The 19,915-nt window shown below is 36.4% G+C and overlaps 1 protein-coding gene and 1 non-coding gene across 9 annotated transcripts in view; both read left to right on the top strand.

Moving 5' to 3' along the window:
• LMO3 (LIM domain only 3) overlaps window positions 1-13,804 on the top strand; it is a 56,686-nt gene extending 42,882 nt beyond the window's left edge. For all 8 annotated transcript variants that reach the window (XM_045510283.2, XM_045510285.2, XM_010946485.3 and 5 more), the window contains 2 exons: window positions 1,460-1,585; window positions 10,816-13,804. In XM_045510283.2, coding sequence (XP_045366239.1) covers window positions 1,460-1,585; window positions 10,816-10,921 — 232 coding nt within the window. In that variant the 3' untranslated portion in view covers window positions 10,922-13,804. The remainder of the gene's footprint in view (window positions 1-1,459; window positions 1,586-10,815) is intronic.
• Window positions 13,805-15,170: 1,366 nt separating this feature from the next.
• Window positions 15,171-15,275, top strand: LOC123614483 (U6 spliceosomal RNA). The gene has a single exon (XR_006721893.1). It is a non-coding gene; the product is annotated as a U6 spliceosomal RNA (small nuclear RNA).
• The last annotated feature ends 4,640 nt before the right edge of the window (window positions 15,276-19,915 follow it).

Raw genomic sequence — 19,915 nt, 5'->3', positions numbered from 1 at the left:
TTGAAAAAGTCATTCAGAAAAATAAGCGTTGGACAATTTTGAATTTAGTCTTATTGTATATAAATAAGCCTTGCTTACATTTATCAAGAGGACAGATTATGCTAGCAAACTGCTCAAAAAGCATCTGTGGTCTCTACCCTCAAGGCGCTTCTGTTCTTTCAGAGACCGTCTAACCAAAACACAAGCATAAACATTTACTACACGTTTTGCCAGACACTTAGAAGCTGTTCTCCCAACGCTGCCCAACAGTGGTCATTAGCCTGGTAAGAGGAAATAACCATAAACTTGAAAATGAATAGGCACGCCTTCAGCAAAGACCTGCCTTCTGAGCAGACAGGAAGTAGTAAGAAGAGGAACTTCAGCACTTTTGAACGTAATTCTTAAACTCAGTAAAATGAAAGGCTAAGATTTTTTTAAAGTACATTTTTATAACGAAAATGAGTTTTCTCCATCGCACCTTTGAATTCATTAGTTTAGAACTGCTTTTAATTTGGTCTTTCCCATGAGAGCCATTATATTTTTTTCTCCTGTCAGCCTGATGCTGGAGAAAAAAGAAACTGGCAGATGTGGTGTTTTTCATCTAGTTTGCTTCCTAGTTAAAAAGTGCATTAACTTGTATGTGCAGAATATTATTTATAAAAACTTCACCACCACTAACAACTTGAAAGAGACTTGGTTTAAACATTGCCAGTGCAAATGAATAAAATATTTTATTTCCTTCTGTTATGAAACTAGAGAGACATCTTATTTTGTACTATTTTTTAGGCCATTACAATAACTATTTTCAGGAATCTACAGAAATAGGATTTTTTTTTTAATATCTTTTTTTCCCAGACAATTCCAGTGGCTCTTACAGTATATTATATTTCAACTCCTGGTCTACCTACGTGTAGTTTACAGCTTCATTTACTTTAATGTGCTGTGTGAATCACATAATCACAGTACAACTATGGTATAGGGCCATGAGGGGCATGTACTGCTAATGTTTTTTGACTATTTAAATGGCTTGTTCGTAAATGTTCTTTTAATAATGGCAAAGCTTTTAGTAACGAAGTATCAAAAGGTAGTGAGTCATTCAAACGGGTTTCTTTGCCAAGGAAAATGTTGACTGTGGCGTTGATCTCAGAGTTATTTTGCTTCTCTATTTTATATTCTAACAAGTAGAAGATTTTGGGTGTGAATTCACCCCTGTTGACTTCTGTTTGTGGTGCAGTGACGTAAGCTTCCTCGTGTATTTGTCTTTTCCTTTTCTTCTCCAACACAATGCGATTTTTATCAAGAAAGGTCAACCAAGTACGTATCACCGAGGAACGTTTATGTACACACCTAGGATAAAACGCACTTGCGGACACCGTCAGGCACTGTGTATCGATAGCTTTACGGGGTGTTATTGGCATCTTCTTTAGTCGCCAAGTCAGATTTCCCTGGAAGAGTTTGAAAAAAATGTTTATTGTTCTAGGCTCTTCGGTGTAACAGGAAACTGTGCTGCGTGTAGTAAGCTCATCCCTGCCTTTGAGATGGTGATGCGGGCCAAGGACAATGTTTACCACCTCGACTGCTTCGCATGTCAGCTTTGTAATCAGAGGTAAGCAGATTCCAGCTTCAACAAATGGGTAAACCCCTCTTTCCTGGCCATTTCTTTAATAGGTGGGAATTATACTGGTACACTGGACTAAAAGCAGTTCGTGTCAGCATTTTCGTGTTCTGCAACCATTCATTCAGAGCCAAAAACAAATCACTGAGGTTTCTCCTTCGTCTTGAGAGGACTCTTCTACCCCAAAGAACTCCCATCATGTTAACAGGATGTGATAGGAATGCAAACATGTCTATAAACCTTCCATCTTCTTGGTCACTCTTTGCCTGAGAGTTTTTCTGGTCTTTTACAAAGTGGGTTTAAAATAGCTTTATGTTTAGTTGCTTCTGTGAGCAACCAAATTTGCACTGAGGAAAATATACAGGAATTTGTGGCAGATAGTGTGTATTCGTCTTATTTTTCATATTTATAGTTGCCCTGTCTCTTGATTTCTTATTTGAATTTTTAACTGTGGTTGTATATGTACTTTTAAAGTCGCTCCAAATCTCTTTGGAATCAAAGTTGGATGCAGCTAATAATTAAACAATTGTCAGCATCAGGGAGGCAGCCTTGGAGAATGGAAAGAGCATTGCGCAGGGAATCTAGCAACGTAAGTTCTAGTCTAGACTCCCCCTAACAAGATGTGTGAGTATGACCCAGCCGTTTTGGTTCTCTGGACCTCAGTTGTCTCCTTTGTAACATGCGGGAGCTGGAGTAGTCAAGGTCAGAGAACTCTTGCATCTCACAGTCTTGTGACTTCATTCTGTTCTTCCTTATTGAAAATTATAACTTTTATTTCTGGCGGAAGCTATGTACTATGATACCTGTTTTACAGGGTAAGTTCAGAGGACATTAGAATATCATTAAAAATACATTTCAAAAATTACTACACTTGATGGATTTTAACGAAAAATCAATTCAATGCAGGTGTGAAAACACCTGAACAGCAGTAAATATTAGTTTTGTTGAGTTCTCAGTTACTGTAATTGTCCCTGTTTTACTGTTCAATGCAGTATCTTCTTAAGAGGTACGCAGAGTCATAGAAATAATATGATGTTTACAGGAAGAAATGGATTGAAATTCCAGCCCCATCGTATGTTTCCTGTGTGGTCTTGGGTCTGGTACTTCATTTCTCCGAGTTTGGTTTCCACATCCTTAAAATGGAGAGACCACTAACGCCTATCTTGCAGATTTTGAAAATTAAAAGAACAAATCGTATAAGTATCAGGAACACAGTAGGTTCTCAGAAATTAGTTCTTTTACCTTGATATTTATAATTTATTTTTATCGTATTATATTTCACTAACTTGGTTTTGACACCAGATGCCTTGATAACGTCTCCTGCTAGATGTGGTTGTTCAGAATGTGGCCCGATATACGTGACAATATGTAATTTACCCAGGAAATACTTCAAGAAGTCTTCTCGCAGCATCTTGCAACTTCCCAATAGATGCTTGGAATCAAAGCAGGTTGCTTCAGTCTGTGATGATGCTCAGCCAAAAATAAACTGGCCAGTGCACGTGTTGTGTATTGTAAGGATGTGGTTACGAAACACAAATATCCACACATCCTTACACAACACATTTATATGCATGTGTACATCCATGTGTATGTTTTAAAGGTGTATTAGCAGTAAAGTTAGGATACTTTCGTTCACTTATCACAATGACCCACTAATAGCACTTACTAATAATACAGTTATCTTTATGCAATAATAACATTTATTGCTTTTCTACTTATAAAAGTTTACATATTTCTAGTGGAAAACTTAGAAAATAGAAGGTAATAAAGAGTAACATTGTCCCGTGTCTCACTACTCTAAAAGAAAATATTTTAATATTTTGGTGTGTAGCTAGCCACATCTTTTTCTATGCATATATGGCAAATGATATATAGCATATACCTTGTATTTTTACCCACAATTAAGCAGCTTAAAGGAAAGTAACAGGGAAGAATCCTCATACTTGGACTTCTCACCTACCTTTGAAAATTCTTTTATGATATTTTAAGCTTTCTTGTGTTCAGTTTATGGATAAAGCTTCATATTTTCTTAAATCAGTCTTCTATCGTCAGATGTGTAGATTTTTCCCTTCAAATTTTTATGTTATCAGTATGATCAGTATAATACAGACTTTGTAAACAAATACTGAAATCTTGGTCAGGATAAATCCACAGGAGCCTAAATAATTGGACAAAGCGTATAACAATTTATAAAGGCTGACACTGTGTATTGCCAAAATGCTCTCCAGAAAAGTTATACCAATCATTCTCACACCAGAAATGTAGAAATACTGCCTTCCCTCACATAAGGTCTAACACTGGGAATTATTAGTTTAAAAGAAATCCTTGTCACCCTGAGGGAGGAAAGATGGCATCTCATTATCATTTTAAATTAGCATTTATCTGATTACTAGTGGCCCTTGGATGTTTCTTCTGTTAAGGAACTGCCTGTTTATCCCTTTTGTCCATTTTTCTGTTAGGGCAGGCTTACCTATTTTATCCATGTTCCACACAGAAAATTAAAGCATCCTTCAAGTGCTAAACCCAGCCTAAATTCTATTATGATGCAAAGTAACTGTAGGTTGTTAATGCTATTTACAAATCGTATATCAATTTTATATCACCATTGAAATAAAAAGTTGCATTCACAATTAAGTCTATCTCCTCAGTGGAACTCAGTCAAGTAAGACAAACACTCCTAAATTTTGACTCTAAAACTGTTCACATTCTTATTGCTGCAAAATACTGGCCTAGTATCATTATTAAAGTACCTAATATATTTCTGTGTTCGCTTCATTCATTACCTGCCGTAATGGGACTGCGTATCTTTAGTGCTGGTTATGCACAATTAGCACTTAGTTATTGTCTTGTCACTTCGTCCCTACAAGACAAACTTCTTTCATGCAAGGAGTCAGCTAATCTTCATCAGTCAAGCAAAGCGGACAAATTTTGTTGCTCTGAATCCAGAAGGTTTTCAATATGGAGATTCTCCTCTTACTTTGATGTTTCTTGGGAAATCTCCCCCGTGAAGCCACCCGGCCAGGGAGCCTGTGCCCTCAGGACAGATCGCTGTCCTGGTGAGTGTGCCTCTTCAAATGAACACAAAGCAAGAGAGGTGATTTTGGGGGCATTTTCCCTTAAGCGAACTTCCTTGACATCTCAAATTGTGGTGGTGTACGTTCTTACAAATTTTATTTAACAAGTCATTTCATCTTAACTTTTAAAATTTTATTTTATTTTTAATGAATGCACTGGGGATTGAACCCAGGATCTTATGCATGCTAGGCATGCGCTCTACCACTGAGCTATACCCACCTCCCCTGTCTTTTCAATCAAAATATCACTAAGATCTAAAGCATTTCCGAATGTTTAAGAAAGATAGTAGTAACAATGAACTTTCAGGATTAGTGAATCTTCTCTGTCCTTTTTAGAAGAGTATGGCTAAAAATGTGAATCCTGAATTAAAAGTCTAAAAGTTTATCTGTTTTAAAAGGGCCAGAGAAAGATATTTTGAGCATCTCGTATGATAACTTGAATCTCATTCAGCATTGGAAAATTCCGAGTGATAGGTTGATTTCTTACAAATGAGTAAGCCCCCCATCCTTAGAAAATGCTATAAAGCTAAATGATGGTATTATAAAAGAAACAAAAATGCTTGTTTGTAATGAAATTGCCTCAAATATGTAGATCTGTGTAACATTCAAGAATAAAAGCAGTGTGCTAGGCTCTGTGGAAATAGGTAAATAAAATCTGATTTCTCTCTTAGGGATATTCGGAGCTATGAGAGAGACAGGATATCAAAGATTCACAGAAGAGTGCAATTGATGCTAAACAGATCTATAAGGAGGGAAGAGAGGTCCGTCCTTGAAGTCTTACAGAAGCTTCAAAGGGTAGATGTGCAGGGTTTTAAAGAAAGACTCTCCCAGACTGGCTGGGATGTAGGAGGTGGGTCTGGTGGGGGCAGAGGAGATGAGGAGGCCTGGGAGCAGTGAGGAAAGGGTTTTCCAGACAATATGGAGCAGCAGGCAAGACACAGAGGTGTGAACACATGAACTGTGTCCCGGAAATGAAAAGTGGCTCGGTGTGCTCGGAGATTAGAGGGGGAGTCTCGGACGGACGAGGAGCAGTAGGGTTTGGAGCGAGGAAATCGTAGTTAGGAAGTCGGTGAAGTGAAGTCAACGTGAATACTAATTTAAATTATTCATCAAAAACACCTTTGTAATTTAAAACTATTCCGTTCTGAGCTAAGTCTTTTTAATGGAGGTACTAGGGATTGAACCCAGGACCTTGTGCCTGCTAAGCATGCGCTCTACCACTGAGCTCTGCCCACCCACTCTGAAACAAGTCTATCTTAGCCATCATTTGTGGACCACCTACTGCAAGTGGTAGTACAAGTTATGGTGGTATTTCAAAGGGTTCTGAAGAAATACAACTCGTCATTTCCCTTAGCACTGCTGTTCGAAGGAGGAAACCTGTTACACATTCATGAGAAAATTTGAAATGCCAAAGTGAATGATGCACCGATAAATACGTGCTTTGGGAAAGATCAGGATGCGTTGATGGGGTCAGGGAATATTGATGGAGGAAATGGAAACTAAAGGTTTTACTAATTATTTACTTATTTATATTTTTTAGTTTAGTGACATACAGTTGCTGTACACATTAGGTAAGTTACAGGTGAACAGTAGAGTGATTCACAGTTTTTAAAGGTTATATTCCATTTATAGTTAATGTAAAATATTGGCTGTATTCTCTGTGTCGTACAGTGTATCCTTGTAGCTTATTTTATACCTAATAGTCTGCATTTTTTACTCCCCTACACCTATACTCTCTAAAAAAAAAAAAGAATTTTTAGAATTTAGGTAGATGGAAAAAAGGGAGACATATCCCTGCCCACGGAACAGCTAAGCAAAGATGACAAAATTGTTGTTAGCAAGCAACGATAGCAAATTCTTACATAGGGCTGGTCACACACCAGGCATTGTTCTGTTTTACATGTGCTAACTCATTTACTACTCAAAATGATCCATAAGTCAGTACTATTATTAGCCTTATTTTATAGATGAGGAAACTGAACTACAGAAAATTTAAATAACTTGCCCAAGATTACACAGATAGAAAAAGATAGACTCAAGATTTGAACCCAGGTAGTCTGGTTTTAGTTTCTGGGCTCAGAGCCAGTCTGAGGGCCCTGGCCTGCTTCAGGGCGGGTGTTTTATTTTTTGACCCGGTGGATATAAACCATGGAGTTTAAGGTAGATGTTAAATAATTGATAGCAGGATTTGGGGTGTGGGTAGTGCAGCTTGGTACAGAAGAGACTGTAGGGAATGCAGTGTATGATGACAACCCGCTGTCATTGGAAAAAGATAGTAAATTTGTTCATAAATGTGCAATGAGTATACAACATGCACCTGTTACTGAAAACAAAGTGCAGTATCAGAATCTCCATCTTTTAGGAACTGAGGATGCTAAATAGGACAGTAGAGACTTTGAAAATATGAACTGGATCTCCTCTCTTTCTCAAGTGCTGTGGAAATGGAAATTAATTATAATTGGGGGTAACTAACCTGAGGAAAATTAGATGACTAAGGTAACATTTTCGTTCTTAGAAAGGGTGTCACAATGGAAGCTTCCTTATGAGGCTTTTGATAACCTTCTCAAAACTACTCTAAGCCCCGTGTTTTGTTGGGATGATTTATTAATTATACTTATTTTCTGTACTTTTCAAGTATCTGAGACCATAAGAATTCAACTAGTATCCCTCCAAAATATCTAGAAATTAAATCTGTGATTAACTCTAAAACATTAAGATCAGATGGCTTAATAATCTGACTGGGCATCTTTTATTCCTTAATGTATTTTTTAAATGAAGGTAAAATTAATTGAACTGACTATATCGCATGAGCCATTAGGATTAGATTATAAGGAAGATTATCAGTTTATTTTCAAGAATTTTAGCTTGACCTGTCAATATACATACATACAGTATCCTCTGGCTATCACTATTTTTATAGTATTTTTCTGCAAATGCTCAGCCTCATCAGGACCTGGTTATACGGTAATGGAAATTAGCCTTTCTTACAAAGTCAGTTATAGATTATTTTGTTGGGTGGGTGAGATCTGCATTACTGTTTCTCTGATTTCTTCATGTTTATATATAGAACAATTTAAAGGAGGTTTCAATCCTCATTGCAAAGCAGTCATAATCTGCTCTTAACCACAGCTTTCCAGGCTGTTTTGTTTAAGTTGTACATGTGTGACATTCCTAACCTCTGTTCCATCTTGACCTTTAAGTATAAATTGATATGCAGGTAAAACATACTTTATCCAGTTGACAACATATTAGTGACAAAATATTTCAGGAATATTTTAAATGAATTTCATTTATATCACCAACATCTCATTGAATGATAGATCTTTTAAAAGTCATGTAAAGGAGTTATAGTAAAATTTTAAAAACCTGTGTAACTTCAGAGCCTCATGCTCTTACTATCTCCAGGTAAAAGCATGGATCTTGGACCCAAAGAGACCAGGGTCCTTTTGCTTCCTCTGTCATACACATTCTAGCTATGGAACCTTGGGCAGGTTTTTTACAGTTCTGGTAAGAAGACTTAGGCTTTTCATCTGAAAAAGACGATGTTAATATTTACTTTCTCAGTTGGATGTGAGAAATAAATGCAATCACTGCATGCACTTGCTTAGCCTTAGCGCATGGTAAGTACTTTATAAAATGTGGCTGTTTTAATTATCTACGTTCCAAACATTGAGGGCAGGCTTTACATACTTCTCATCTTTACCACCGACTTACAAAGGATACTGATATTAAAGATAAAAAAAAAATCTTGAAGTTTAATTTCAGTATCATAAGTGAAAGGTTGGGATTTGAACCCTATTCATTGCAGATGTCTCTCTGCCTTTCAACTACTTCTCATTTTAACATCCCTCCCATCCAGTGATGCAGCTGTTGTATCTTACCCATAGAGAACTGACTCAGAGAAAGTATGAAATGCCCCTTTTCTTTTACATTGGGTAGGTGATAGCCACAGGGCTCAACACGAAATCCCTAGGCTCTTGGTTCAACATAATGATCCTGAATTTATTAGTCTACAAATAAAAATTATCTAAATTTCAAGGCCCCTGCAAGTAAGAAGGACATGACATGACCAAAAAAAAAAGTTTTTATTTGACAGCAAATAGAATTTGGGAGTTTGTTAAAAAAAAAAATTAAAGCAATATTTGAGACAATATGGAATTGAAAAAGTACTTCCCTTTAGTTGGTTTTTAGGGAAAAAAGATTCTGTAACAACAGCTGGAACACAAGAGTATTTTATTGTTTTTGTTTTTGTTTGTGATATTTTATTATTAGCTTATTAGTTCAAACTAATTTCAATGGTAATATAAGCTGAAAAATTTGAATGGTAATCAAATATATATCCTATTTTATAGAATCTCATAAAATGTAAGTATCTAATTTGGTACTTAGAACTGCCCAACAAAAGAAATACTTCCTTTATACAGCATATTTTAATGATCAGGATAATCTACAAAAATTAGTTTATTCAAACACCAGTTTTTAAGCACAATGTTTAAAGTTTATAAGTTTGCCACTGATAAAAAGAAGAGCTACTTAAAAGTCCAAACTTGAATGTTCATTGTATCCAATAGCCTTGACCACAAACAACGCCAGGATTTCAAGATCAGCGCATAGTCTGTACTTTCAATCAACATCATCAGCAGGCAGTAATCCTGGGGAAAAAAAGTAAATTCCACAAATAAACAGACCAATCTTCCTTTAAGAGGAAAGCTAATTCTTTTCAATCTACTTTTTTTATTACACTATTTTCCCCTCTATCTGCTTAGCTAGAATAAGGATAAATTTCCAACACTACCCAGTTGGAAAATAAATAGGTTCGCTGTTTGTCTAGCATTCCAATCTTTGCAAATGTAAATCAGTCCAACTGCTCCTCATTTAAACCTTCAACTTCACAAAACATTAAAGGGTGGCTTTCACTACACAATTTAATCTATCCACTAAGATTTCTGCTCGAACATCATTTGAAATTGACCAGCTGATCAAGAGAGACCACTATCAAAGGTCAGTGAGATCAGCTTGTATAATTACAAGTAGTTTTACTGGATCAACTCTACCAGACACTGCTGTTTGAAGGTTAAATTGTTACAATTAAAAATATATACAGATCTCCCCAGAGTTACTTTATTGTTAAATGTACCGGAAACAGCACAAGCATTTATTTCTGACCTTAATTGTGTCCAAAGTGTCACCACTGGGAAATTATACAAAAAGAGCACTTATTAAAAACATTACTATCTTGCCCATTAAACAGTGCTTTATAGAATAAAATACATAATTAGCTACTGGAAACTAGTTTATTTATCACATCAATATTAAGAAGTTCATCAGGTTACTCCCTTTGGTTTAATTGCCAGTGCTCAAAGAAATACAGTTACTATTTCATAGTTGGTGAACTTACCACAAACAAAGGACTGTGGCCCAACATTCCAGTCCGATGCTAAAACAACTTTCACTTCAGAACAATCACTTCCAAATTACTAGAATTTAATCACTTTTTAATAACACAGAGAAAAAGGAAGCTTTAAATGAGAAGCTTTAAAATGGGCTATTTTCAGGGGAGGGGGCGGGTATAGCTCAAAGTGGTAGAGCACCTGCCTAGCATGCTTGAGGCCCTGGGTTCAAGCCCCACTACCTCCTCCAAAAAATAAATAAGGTAACCCAATCACATCCCCCCCCCAAATAAATAAATAAATAAAATGGGCCATTATCTAATCATTCGATTCATTTTAATGCCTTTTCCTTTTTTTTGTAAAGTGGATAAATGGGCAGTGATAAAAGCTTCCATAATCACTGCTGTGAAATATCATTATCATTCTTTCTTCTATTTTAATAAGTGTAAATATTGATCAGTTCTTTTTTCTTTCTAACGTGGTAAACAAAAAAAATCACCTTTGCTGCCCCAAGGTGTTTTCCTCAGTGTTCCTGTGATTTTTATGCAGGAAGGTAGGAATTCAAATTTTGTGTCCAGTGTTTCATTGCATGACCTGAATGGTTTCATTTTGACAATAAGGGCAACTTTCTAAGCCGAGCTTTCAAATTCAGGGAATTACCATATGAAATGACGATTAGGAGAAGAAATCTTCTAACCTATAGATCTGAGTGAGATGGTCTTAATGCCTTTTATTTTATTTTTTAAAATGTTTTCAGATTTTGTGTTGGCGACAAATTTTTCCTAAAGAATAACATGATCCTTTGCCAGACGGACTACGAGGAAGGTTTAATGAAAGAAGGTTATGCACCCCAGGTTCGCTGATCTATCAACATCACCCCATTAAGAATACAAAGCACTACATTCTTTTATCTTTTTTGCTCCACGTGTATATAAGGATTGACACGGGAACCAACTGAATAGCGTAGATATAGGAAAGCAGGATGGTTATTTGGAATAAAAGGCGGACTGCATCTGTATGTAGTGAAATTGCCCCAGTTCAGAGTTGAATGTTTATTATTAAAGAAAAAAAAGTAATGTACATATTGCTGGATTTTTTTGCTTGCTATTCGTTTTTTGTGTCACTTGGCATGAGATGTTTATTTTGGACTATTGTATATAATGTATTGTAATATTTGAAGCACAAATGTAATACAGTTTTATTGTGTTACCATTTGTGTTCTGTTTGCTTCTTTGTATTGTTGCATTTAGTACAATCAGTGTTTCAGCTTACTGTATATTTATGCTTTCTGTATCGACCAGCTATTTTAAATGAGCTGTAACTTTCTAGTAAAAAATTGAAGAGCAAATCTCACTAATGATACACATATAGATAAAGCAAGTCGATCCGCATTAAAAAAAAATACTGAAAAATAAAGACACACAAAGCTTTTTAGCAACATCTACTCTTATTGCCACAATGATTTAGTCTATCGGTGTTCTCATTATAACCCCCTATTTTCAGGGGGTTAAAGATCAGCTTTAAAAAAATGCATAAAAATTTCATCTTAAAGCACTTTCGTTTTTTACCAACGTGAAAAGTGCCATTTATAGAATAACCTTAAAGCTTAACAGTTGTCCTCTTATCCTTTTCTGTGCTCTTTACCTAGTCAATGGCTTTGTTTTGTTTCTTTCAGCCATTCACCCCTGATGTGAACTAGTGCCTTTGGGTATTATGTAAAATTTTTCCAAAGGGTTACTTTAAAAAAAAGAAGAAGAAGAAGAAGTGTTACCGCAATTATGAGATAATTAATTTTAAAATGATAAATTTCTTGTCCAGATGTTGCCCAGATTTCTCCATAAGAGCTAAGGGTTTAATAACTTGATGGCTTGTTACATTTCTGGCACTAAAAGGTTTTGAGTGCGCATCTCCTGAAACCATGATCGTGGACGTTGCAGCTCTGATGCGATCTGAGAAGTGAAGTTCATTTTGATCAGAGCAACCTAGTGCTCACATAGTCGCACATAGTTGTCTAGAAGAAGAGAAACAAAGGGATTGATAAAAAGCTGAGCATTGGTGATTATATATTTTTCTGTATTTATCTGCCACTTCTTTTAATGTTCAAAAGTGAACACTTGAAAAGTTTGATGTGTCTTACTCTCGTTCCTTCCTCTAAGTCATTAGCCACCCAGAATGACTTAGGCTGAAATCTGTCGTTCCCTTTTTGTCAAAGGTGAAAAATTATTCCCTTACCTCCGTGATAGCTGATAAAGAAGAAAGCTTTCTAGAGACAAAAATTGTGGAGACTGATTACTTAAGTGACAATTAAGGAAATAAAAATGAGACTATGTTCCCTTTTTCTGGGTTGCACACACTTGGCTTCTTTGCTTCCGCTGCCTGTACTCGAACTGCTTTTCAACAAATCTAATTCCACGCGGGCACAATGAAGCGTATTTTTAACTAGAGCAAATTTTCGTGGTGTAGCTTTTCTTTCATTGTTTTTTTTTCTTTGATCACTTGTAGAGGAAACAGTATTTCCCAGTGTTATTTGCCTATATACTTTGTCCTGCCAATATATGCATTGCAGCTGAAAATTAAATGTGATACCTGAATTCTTGGTTTGGGGCTAAAATATTAAGCTGAAAATAACGCTGGTGTGAATTTGAGTTGTCTTCAAAGCTTTACTCTGAACATGCATGTGAACCTGAATCTTGCCTCTCATTTTTTAAGAAAATGGTTCTGTGAGAAGTGAATGATACGTACTTTTACAAATGCGTCATGATTAAGGGTGTTTAAGTCACATGTCCCCCACATTTGAGATACAGCCAAAAACGCTTTTCAAAAATAGCAGCTTGGGGCCCACGAAATAACTGTTGTTTTAACCTCAGAGCCTTACATTTGTTTCATGAAAAGACTTGCATCATCAAAACCAAAAACACAAAACAGAACAAATGCGAAGAGGATAGAAGAGATGTGAGAAGCGGTTTTCATAACCCAGCCCTGCTCGTCCCCATTGAGTTGTTTGAAATTCATGTGGATGGAAAGTTTTCATTGTCAGTATCTTTTGCAAATGATCTTTTTTAGATTTAAACGGCTTCACATATGTTTATTGATATGTCAAAATACTTGTAAACTCTGAAACAAACTTCCCTCAGCTTCTTGAAGGTGTTCAGTTATCCCTGACACCCAAAGACCGAACAAGGTTTTTACTGCCTTTTCGTTTGGACTAATCCTTTGGGAATTAATTCTTATGCTTTTTGCTACAAACAAAATTACTCACCTGGGTTAAAGATTAAGGCCTTAATCTCCTTAGATTATCTTTAATCTCCATGAAATGGTGAAACAAGACAGAAATAGACCGTTTGATAGCTAATTACCCCCTAAATAGTAGCATTTTTGACCTGAAATACTAAGCTAATTGTCTTGACTACTCAAAGTCCCTGAATTGTTGTCAACTTTCCTCTTTGTGTTGTGTAGCCCTGACATCACTTAGCTTGTTATCTGAAGCCTCCCGTAGGACACCTGGGATGGAGCTTTGATTCGTCAAGCAGCAAAAGCCCCCTTCCTAACGTGCATCTCCCATAGGCGGCCTGTGATGCAGGACCAGGCGTCTCCGCGCCACCAGAGTGCTGGCTGAGTTGAAAAACTGACCTGTGTTTGTAATTTTACTTTCATCTTCCTTAATAAATATCTGCTGGATTCTTTCATTCTTTTTTTTTTTTATATATTCGGATTTATGTTTTTAATAAAAGGGGTATTACATTGTTTGATTGCGTTTAATTGGCACAACCTAAGATGGTATCTAGAAAGCGTACGTTCAGTCCGTGAAAGAGGAAAAAAGTGTGTAAGGACATTTACTTTCAAAAGGTAAATCGTGACCAGCACCAAGGACCTCACATGCTTTCTCCAAATGTTATATTGAAGATCTCTGAACTAGGTATTTGACTGCCATTTATTTTTGTGGGAAAAAATAAAACTCTCAAAAATGAAGGTAGCAATTGCTGGGTTCGTGTACATTCATATAAATTTTAAGTGATCTTTCTGAAAGCAACTGGGTTGCTGTTGTCAGACTAAATTTCAAATTTCCTTTTTCCTGTGTAATGAATTAAAACAAAAAACTCAACTAAATCCTACCTTTTCCAGGATGGGATCTAGTGCCTTCACGGAAGCAGGAGGCTGAAAATTCCATCTGTAGTAAAACATACCATATACAAGTGGTTTCCTTTTAACTGTCACTTGAGGCAAACCACTCCCTGGATAGTCACTTAACAATTTCATACAAGTGATACAGGCCAACATGTTTCGTGTTCACTTCAGTAAGTTGCAAAAACAATCTGCATGTTTATTGTAATAGGCCATTAGCACAGAATACAATTTTAGCAAAAGCTTTTTGATTATTACTTTTTTAAAAAAAAATGCCATTCTAGATATTTCCTGGATGTGATTTTAATACAATTGAAGATAATGGAAAGCAAAGCTTTAATACAGCCATGATTTCAGTTGACATTATATGGAGTATCTACCATGTGACAGGCCTCGCCCCAAGCATTCAGCCTCCTCTCGGGCAGCCTTAGGAAACTTTAGACATCACCTAACTCTAAAGAAGCTCTTCGCTGGTTTGTACTCATCCCAAACCTACAAATGATGAACACACAAAAGCGAATGCCGTCCTCTACCTATTCAGCAAATCATCGGTATGAAAGCCCCAGAAAATATCTCAAGTAATCAATGTGTTCAGAGAATTATCTCACACAAATTACTCATTAACTCAATAGCACATAATAAAAAAGGACATCAATTAATTAATGAGTCACCCTCAGATCGCTATGATTACAACAGCGCTCTGTTGAAACAGCCGTTATAAATGGAGCTGCCTCCTTTTATTCATTGTTTGCAAGTGGCCCATTATTTGGCTGAAACCAGTGTCATATTTAACACGTGCCTGTAGGTAATTGTGTGATTAGTATCATAAATGAAGAATTCTGAAAGTCTGCTGCTTATCAAACCTTATAAATGGTCAGAAAAAATTTTTTTGAACTCTCATTTTTGCTGTAGTGTCTTTTGAAGCCAGGCATTTGGAAGGCTATTATCTCTCTAAAAGGTATATTTTTTACATTTATAATCAAGATGGAAGTGCTCGCCTCGGCAGCACATAACACTAAAATTGGGATGATGGAGAGATTAGCACGGCCCCTGCTCAAGGATGACATGCAAATTCGTGAAGCATTCCATATTTTTTAGCCACTATGTATATAGATTTTTTTAAAAAAAAACTTTTCTTCTGTATAGCACAGTAAACTATATTCAATATCTTGTAATAAAATTTAATGAAAACGAATATATGTATGTATATGCATGACTGGGACATTGTGCTGTACACCAGAAACTGACACATTGTAATTGTGTCACTTCAATAAAAAACAAAGCAAATAAAAACAACAACAAAAAAATTAAGAGCATATTATAATCAAGACGGAAGACTTCCATGTTGAACATTATAAGGATTAGCTGCTAAAACACTTAAAAGTAAATCTTGCAGGTTTTAGAATACACATAATTTCAGGAACTTTTCACAAAGACTAAAATACGCATGACCAGTTTTAAAACATTTTAGTATTCCCCCAAAAAGAACATTTTTTGCCTTTGGTGGGCCAGGTTAGGGAGAGTGCGTGGGGACTGGCAGCCATCAGGGATGAGATGAAAAGAAATGCCAAATACTGCATACAAAGTCACCCACCAAAGTTTCCCAACTACCTTGGTAACTGCCATTTCACTAAGCTTATAGAATAATTATAGCAGTTCCCTTAGGTAAGTTAGAAACATCTGTTGGCAACACATAGCAGGTGTTAACAATTACACATACTGAAATTTTTAAAAATGTTTTTAATTAAAAGAATTCTGTTTTCTGAAAGGGAAAATATGTTCAGTTCAAAGATACCCCTGTTTTGAGCGTGCAGATCACGTAATGCACAAAATTGTAAAGCCCAAATCATCTTGGATCAACTAGGTTTCGTGTTTGGTTCAGATCGTTGCAATCGAAAGAGAATTGGAATTCATTGCACTTTTTACACAATCGGGATTCTGGGCTGAGGAACTGAATACTCATGAAATTGGCATCACAGCGCTGATTGCAGAGTATTTTGGCTTTATTGGCAAGGTGGTTTCGTTAACGACACCAAATTTAGTGGACACAATATGAAGAAAAATGGGGGTGAGAAGCATGCAGAGAATAGATTCTCTGAATCTTTTTTAACCCTGCTTCGGCAAAAGACTTTAAATCTACATAAAACAGTCCATTTGCAACGTGTAACATTATCATATACCCCTCCGACAATAGCTTCTAGTAACAGCTAACACATAGCACTTAAGATGTATCAGGTTTTCATTGCCCAGTTAAGTTCCACAACACCCTCCAACATGGGTTCTATTAACCTCCATTTTGCAGATTTTAAATAAAAGTAAAGAGGTTACTTAACTTGTCCAAGGTCACACAACTAAATAATGAGATTTAAACATAGGTTTTCTGACTAGATCTTAACCACTGTACTGTCATTATGATTGTCACCATCATCATCACTCATTATTATGTTCTAGCCCAAAACTAGAAGTAATCTACCCCTGAGCAAAAATTCCAAACATTTCAGAATTAATGCCATCTTTAGAGGTGAAAATTGGAAATAAGAGTGATCATATTTTTCCTAAATGCAATCCACTTGGGAGCTCCTTCTTTCAACCATGAAGAGATTTATTTGAAGCAGCAAAGCCAGGAAGAATAGGGGATCCCTAGTACAGCAGAATCAGGCACAAGAGGCGGTCAGCATAGACTTGAGGGTATGGGTGGGATAATAAAATTGGGATGTTCCTTGTCTTTGATATTTTATAACTTACTTCCATAAGATGATAGGAAAACAAACAAAAAGTCAGAAGGGCAATCTGTGTCTAACTGTCGGTTCACTGGTCCAAAATACCCAAAAGTCCAGAGGATGCTGGGTCCAGGTCAGTGGCCAAATAAGTAAGGATCTCTTTAGTCTCAGATTACAAGGGCAAGCCATTGTAATAGAGGACAAAGCAGGTATCCTTAACTTAGGCGAGAGCAAAATGCAATGATCCGCACGCTCGTATTACCAGAGAAAAACCTGCGAGACATTCTTCCTTCCGCTGCTTCAATTGCCTGCTGCCGTCACCACCACCACTTCCATACATTGGGGTCCTTTTAACCTAAATCATTGCAGATTAAGTGGTCCTAAGGGGAACTTCCACCCTGCGTGCGTTCCTGTATTTTTAGTATATAATTAGTACTTAATCTGAAGAGCTTAGAGCTGTGATGATTATGGAGGAATGTGGTCAAATTCAACTGCATAAACAGTGTGCATTTTCTCAACTTAGAATGCATGGTGGAAACCCCAAGAATTCTTAGTTGCATGATCCGTTAGGTTAATTTCAACATGACTTGCTAAAATATCCCTGAGAACACCCAACTTTCACAGCCCACGTTTGGGAGAGCTGCTAGGTTATCTCAAAGTGAACATTGACCTATAAATCCTATATTCTTAGAGAATCTTCAGTTTTGTATCAATAGTAGAAGGGGCTGGGTGAAGACAGATACCACATCTCGGGTAGTTATTGGTACATGAGAATAAAATACGGGGGAATAATTGAGAATGAGGTATAAAGTTACCTGGAAAAGCCAGGAAATTTTGTTGAAAAAAAAAAATCATTGGGTTCCTGCCATCTGTATAGAACCATATTAGGCATTTCTAAGTTTTCTCTGCCTGAGAAACTTTGGTGCATGAAATATGATGTTCACTGCTATTCTCTGTATAATGCCCAATTTATTAAACCTACCACTCTAACAAACAAAATTTCTCTAAACATTTGTACACCATTTGAAGAGCTAATAAACCAAAGCTTGTAAATTTAATAAGTCAGATCCAACCATTTAAACATTGATTAGCAGCTTAGTCAGATTCTCAACATTTCAATAAAATCCCACCTCGTAAACTTCAAGCTCTTTCAAACCAGACAAATTCTCACGAGTCAAAATTTCTTTAAAAAAAAAAAAAAAAGATTTAAAGCTGTAACAAAATTATTAATTTAAATTCATGTTTCTATATTCTTTCTAAGGTTATATTAATAGTAGGTAATTTCTTTAAAAACTTAGAGGATTGTCTTGACTAGCTGTGCTTAGTGGATCTGTGTTTTTGACTGTCTGAACCTTGGTTGAGGCACAAGAATGAGCTGCTCTGACCTAAACGATTCGCACTTGAGCCAGTGCCGTTAAGTTGGCCATAATTGAATAATCATGCTTCTCTTTTACGTCGCTAGAACGCGTCCAAGTCCAAGTCCTTCACCTAGGTTATAATTTCCCGTAACTCAATGCTTTTTCCTAAATTGCTATGTGCTGACATTATTGAAAGCTTGTATGTGCCGTTTGAATATCTCATTATAAGCTATAGGATCATTTAGAGATTTTTCTCTCCCAAGAAATAAGAAACTGAATCTATGCAGTCAAATTTCCTATTAGGACATTCGGTTAATCCTCTTTCTTGCGCAAATTATTGGGGTTTCTTTTGAACTGACTATTGCGCCTTACCACCTGTGTTGTTTTTTACTTTGTGTTCTTGGTATGGTTTGACTTAACCATCCTCCACGTTTAATCTTCTCTACTTAGAAAATAGAGATGAATACAAATTGGTACTGTATACATTCAGTAGAAGAAACAAGCCACATATACCATTTTACTTAGCTTTTTAATATGATAACTATTTTGTGTACTTTCCATTACCTTTCCCCTTTTTTGAGTTCAATCATAGATCCATGGCTTTCGTAGACTCAAATGCATTGCAAGTGGATTTAGTAGTTGATTATGTTTCAAGTATTTGTGTGTGGTGTGTGCGTGTGTGTGTAGTTGTCACTGTAGGTGTCAATCAAAAAGTTTGTTTTGAAAGACACTCTCTTAGAAACCCAGAAAGCCAAAAATAAAGAGCTTGAGAGAAAATGAAGAGTGCTCACAGCAGGGTGAGCAAAGGGGACCTGTTCCAGAAAAGGGAACTCAGCCTGAAAACCTCAGAGACCAAACAGCTGCAGTGTGAAAGCCCAAAGAGGAGAAATCACTGAGAGGGAGGGCATGCGTATTGTCCTACACCAGTTGGATGTTGAAAAGAAGAGAATAAGGAGCCAGAAGGAAAAGTCAAGAGCTGACACCACGACTTACCCAGCCGTATCTGCAAGAGCTCACCTCCCTCTGCACTAAGGATATTTGACAAGATTGTATTCATGCTATGCTGTCATCGGTGGGTTTAGGCAGACCTTGATTATTTTTTAAGTAAGTATGACTATTATTTATGCCAAATGTAATTTTCTTAGTCCCAATTAACCCTTAATTTTTTTTTGCACTGAAACCATTTGAGACCATAAGCATTGTGGTTAACAGCATCAGCTTTGCCTTCAGGGTAACAATCATCTTGAAAAAATTACTTAGTTCCATTAATAGCAGTTTTCTCATCTGTAAAATGAGTAATAATACTTACTTCACAGGGTTTAGTGAAAATTAAATGAAACAATCTATATTAAGTCCTTAATAAATGCCTAGTATATAGTGTTCAGGTTATTGTTATTATTATTATTATTATTAATAATAATAATTATTATTATTATTATTATTTCCAAATCCTTTAAGAGCCCCTTCAGTGCTATTTGCCCCAATGGAGGTTAATCAGCCTAGGTGATTATTTATGTCCCAGTCGGCAGACAAGGGACAAAGAATAACAATTACAGGTGAACATTCAACAAGCGGGCTAGAAAATTCCTTCTAAGTGAAATACTGAAACTCACAGAGGAAATTCGGGATCTAACCCATGGTCAGAGATGTTGGGTGG

This window comes from Camelus bactrianus, chromosome 34, assembly GCF_048773025.1.
Source record: "Camelus bactrianus isolate YW-2024 breed Bactrian camel chromosome 34, ASM4877302v1, whole genome shotgun sequence".
NCBI classification, from domain to species: Eukaryota; Metazoa; Chordata; class Mammalia; order Artiodactyla; family Camelidae; genus Camelus; species Camelus bactrianus.
Note: the sequence above shows the minus strand (reverse complement) of the source record. Positions and strands in the feature narration are given on the sequence as shown.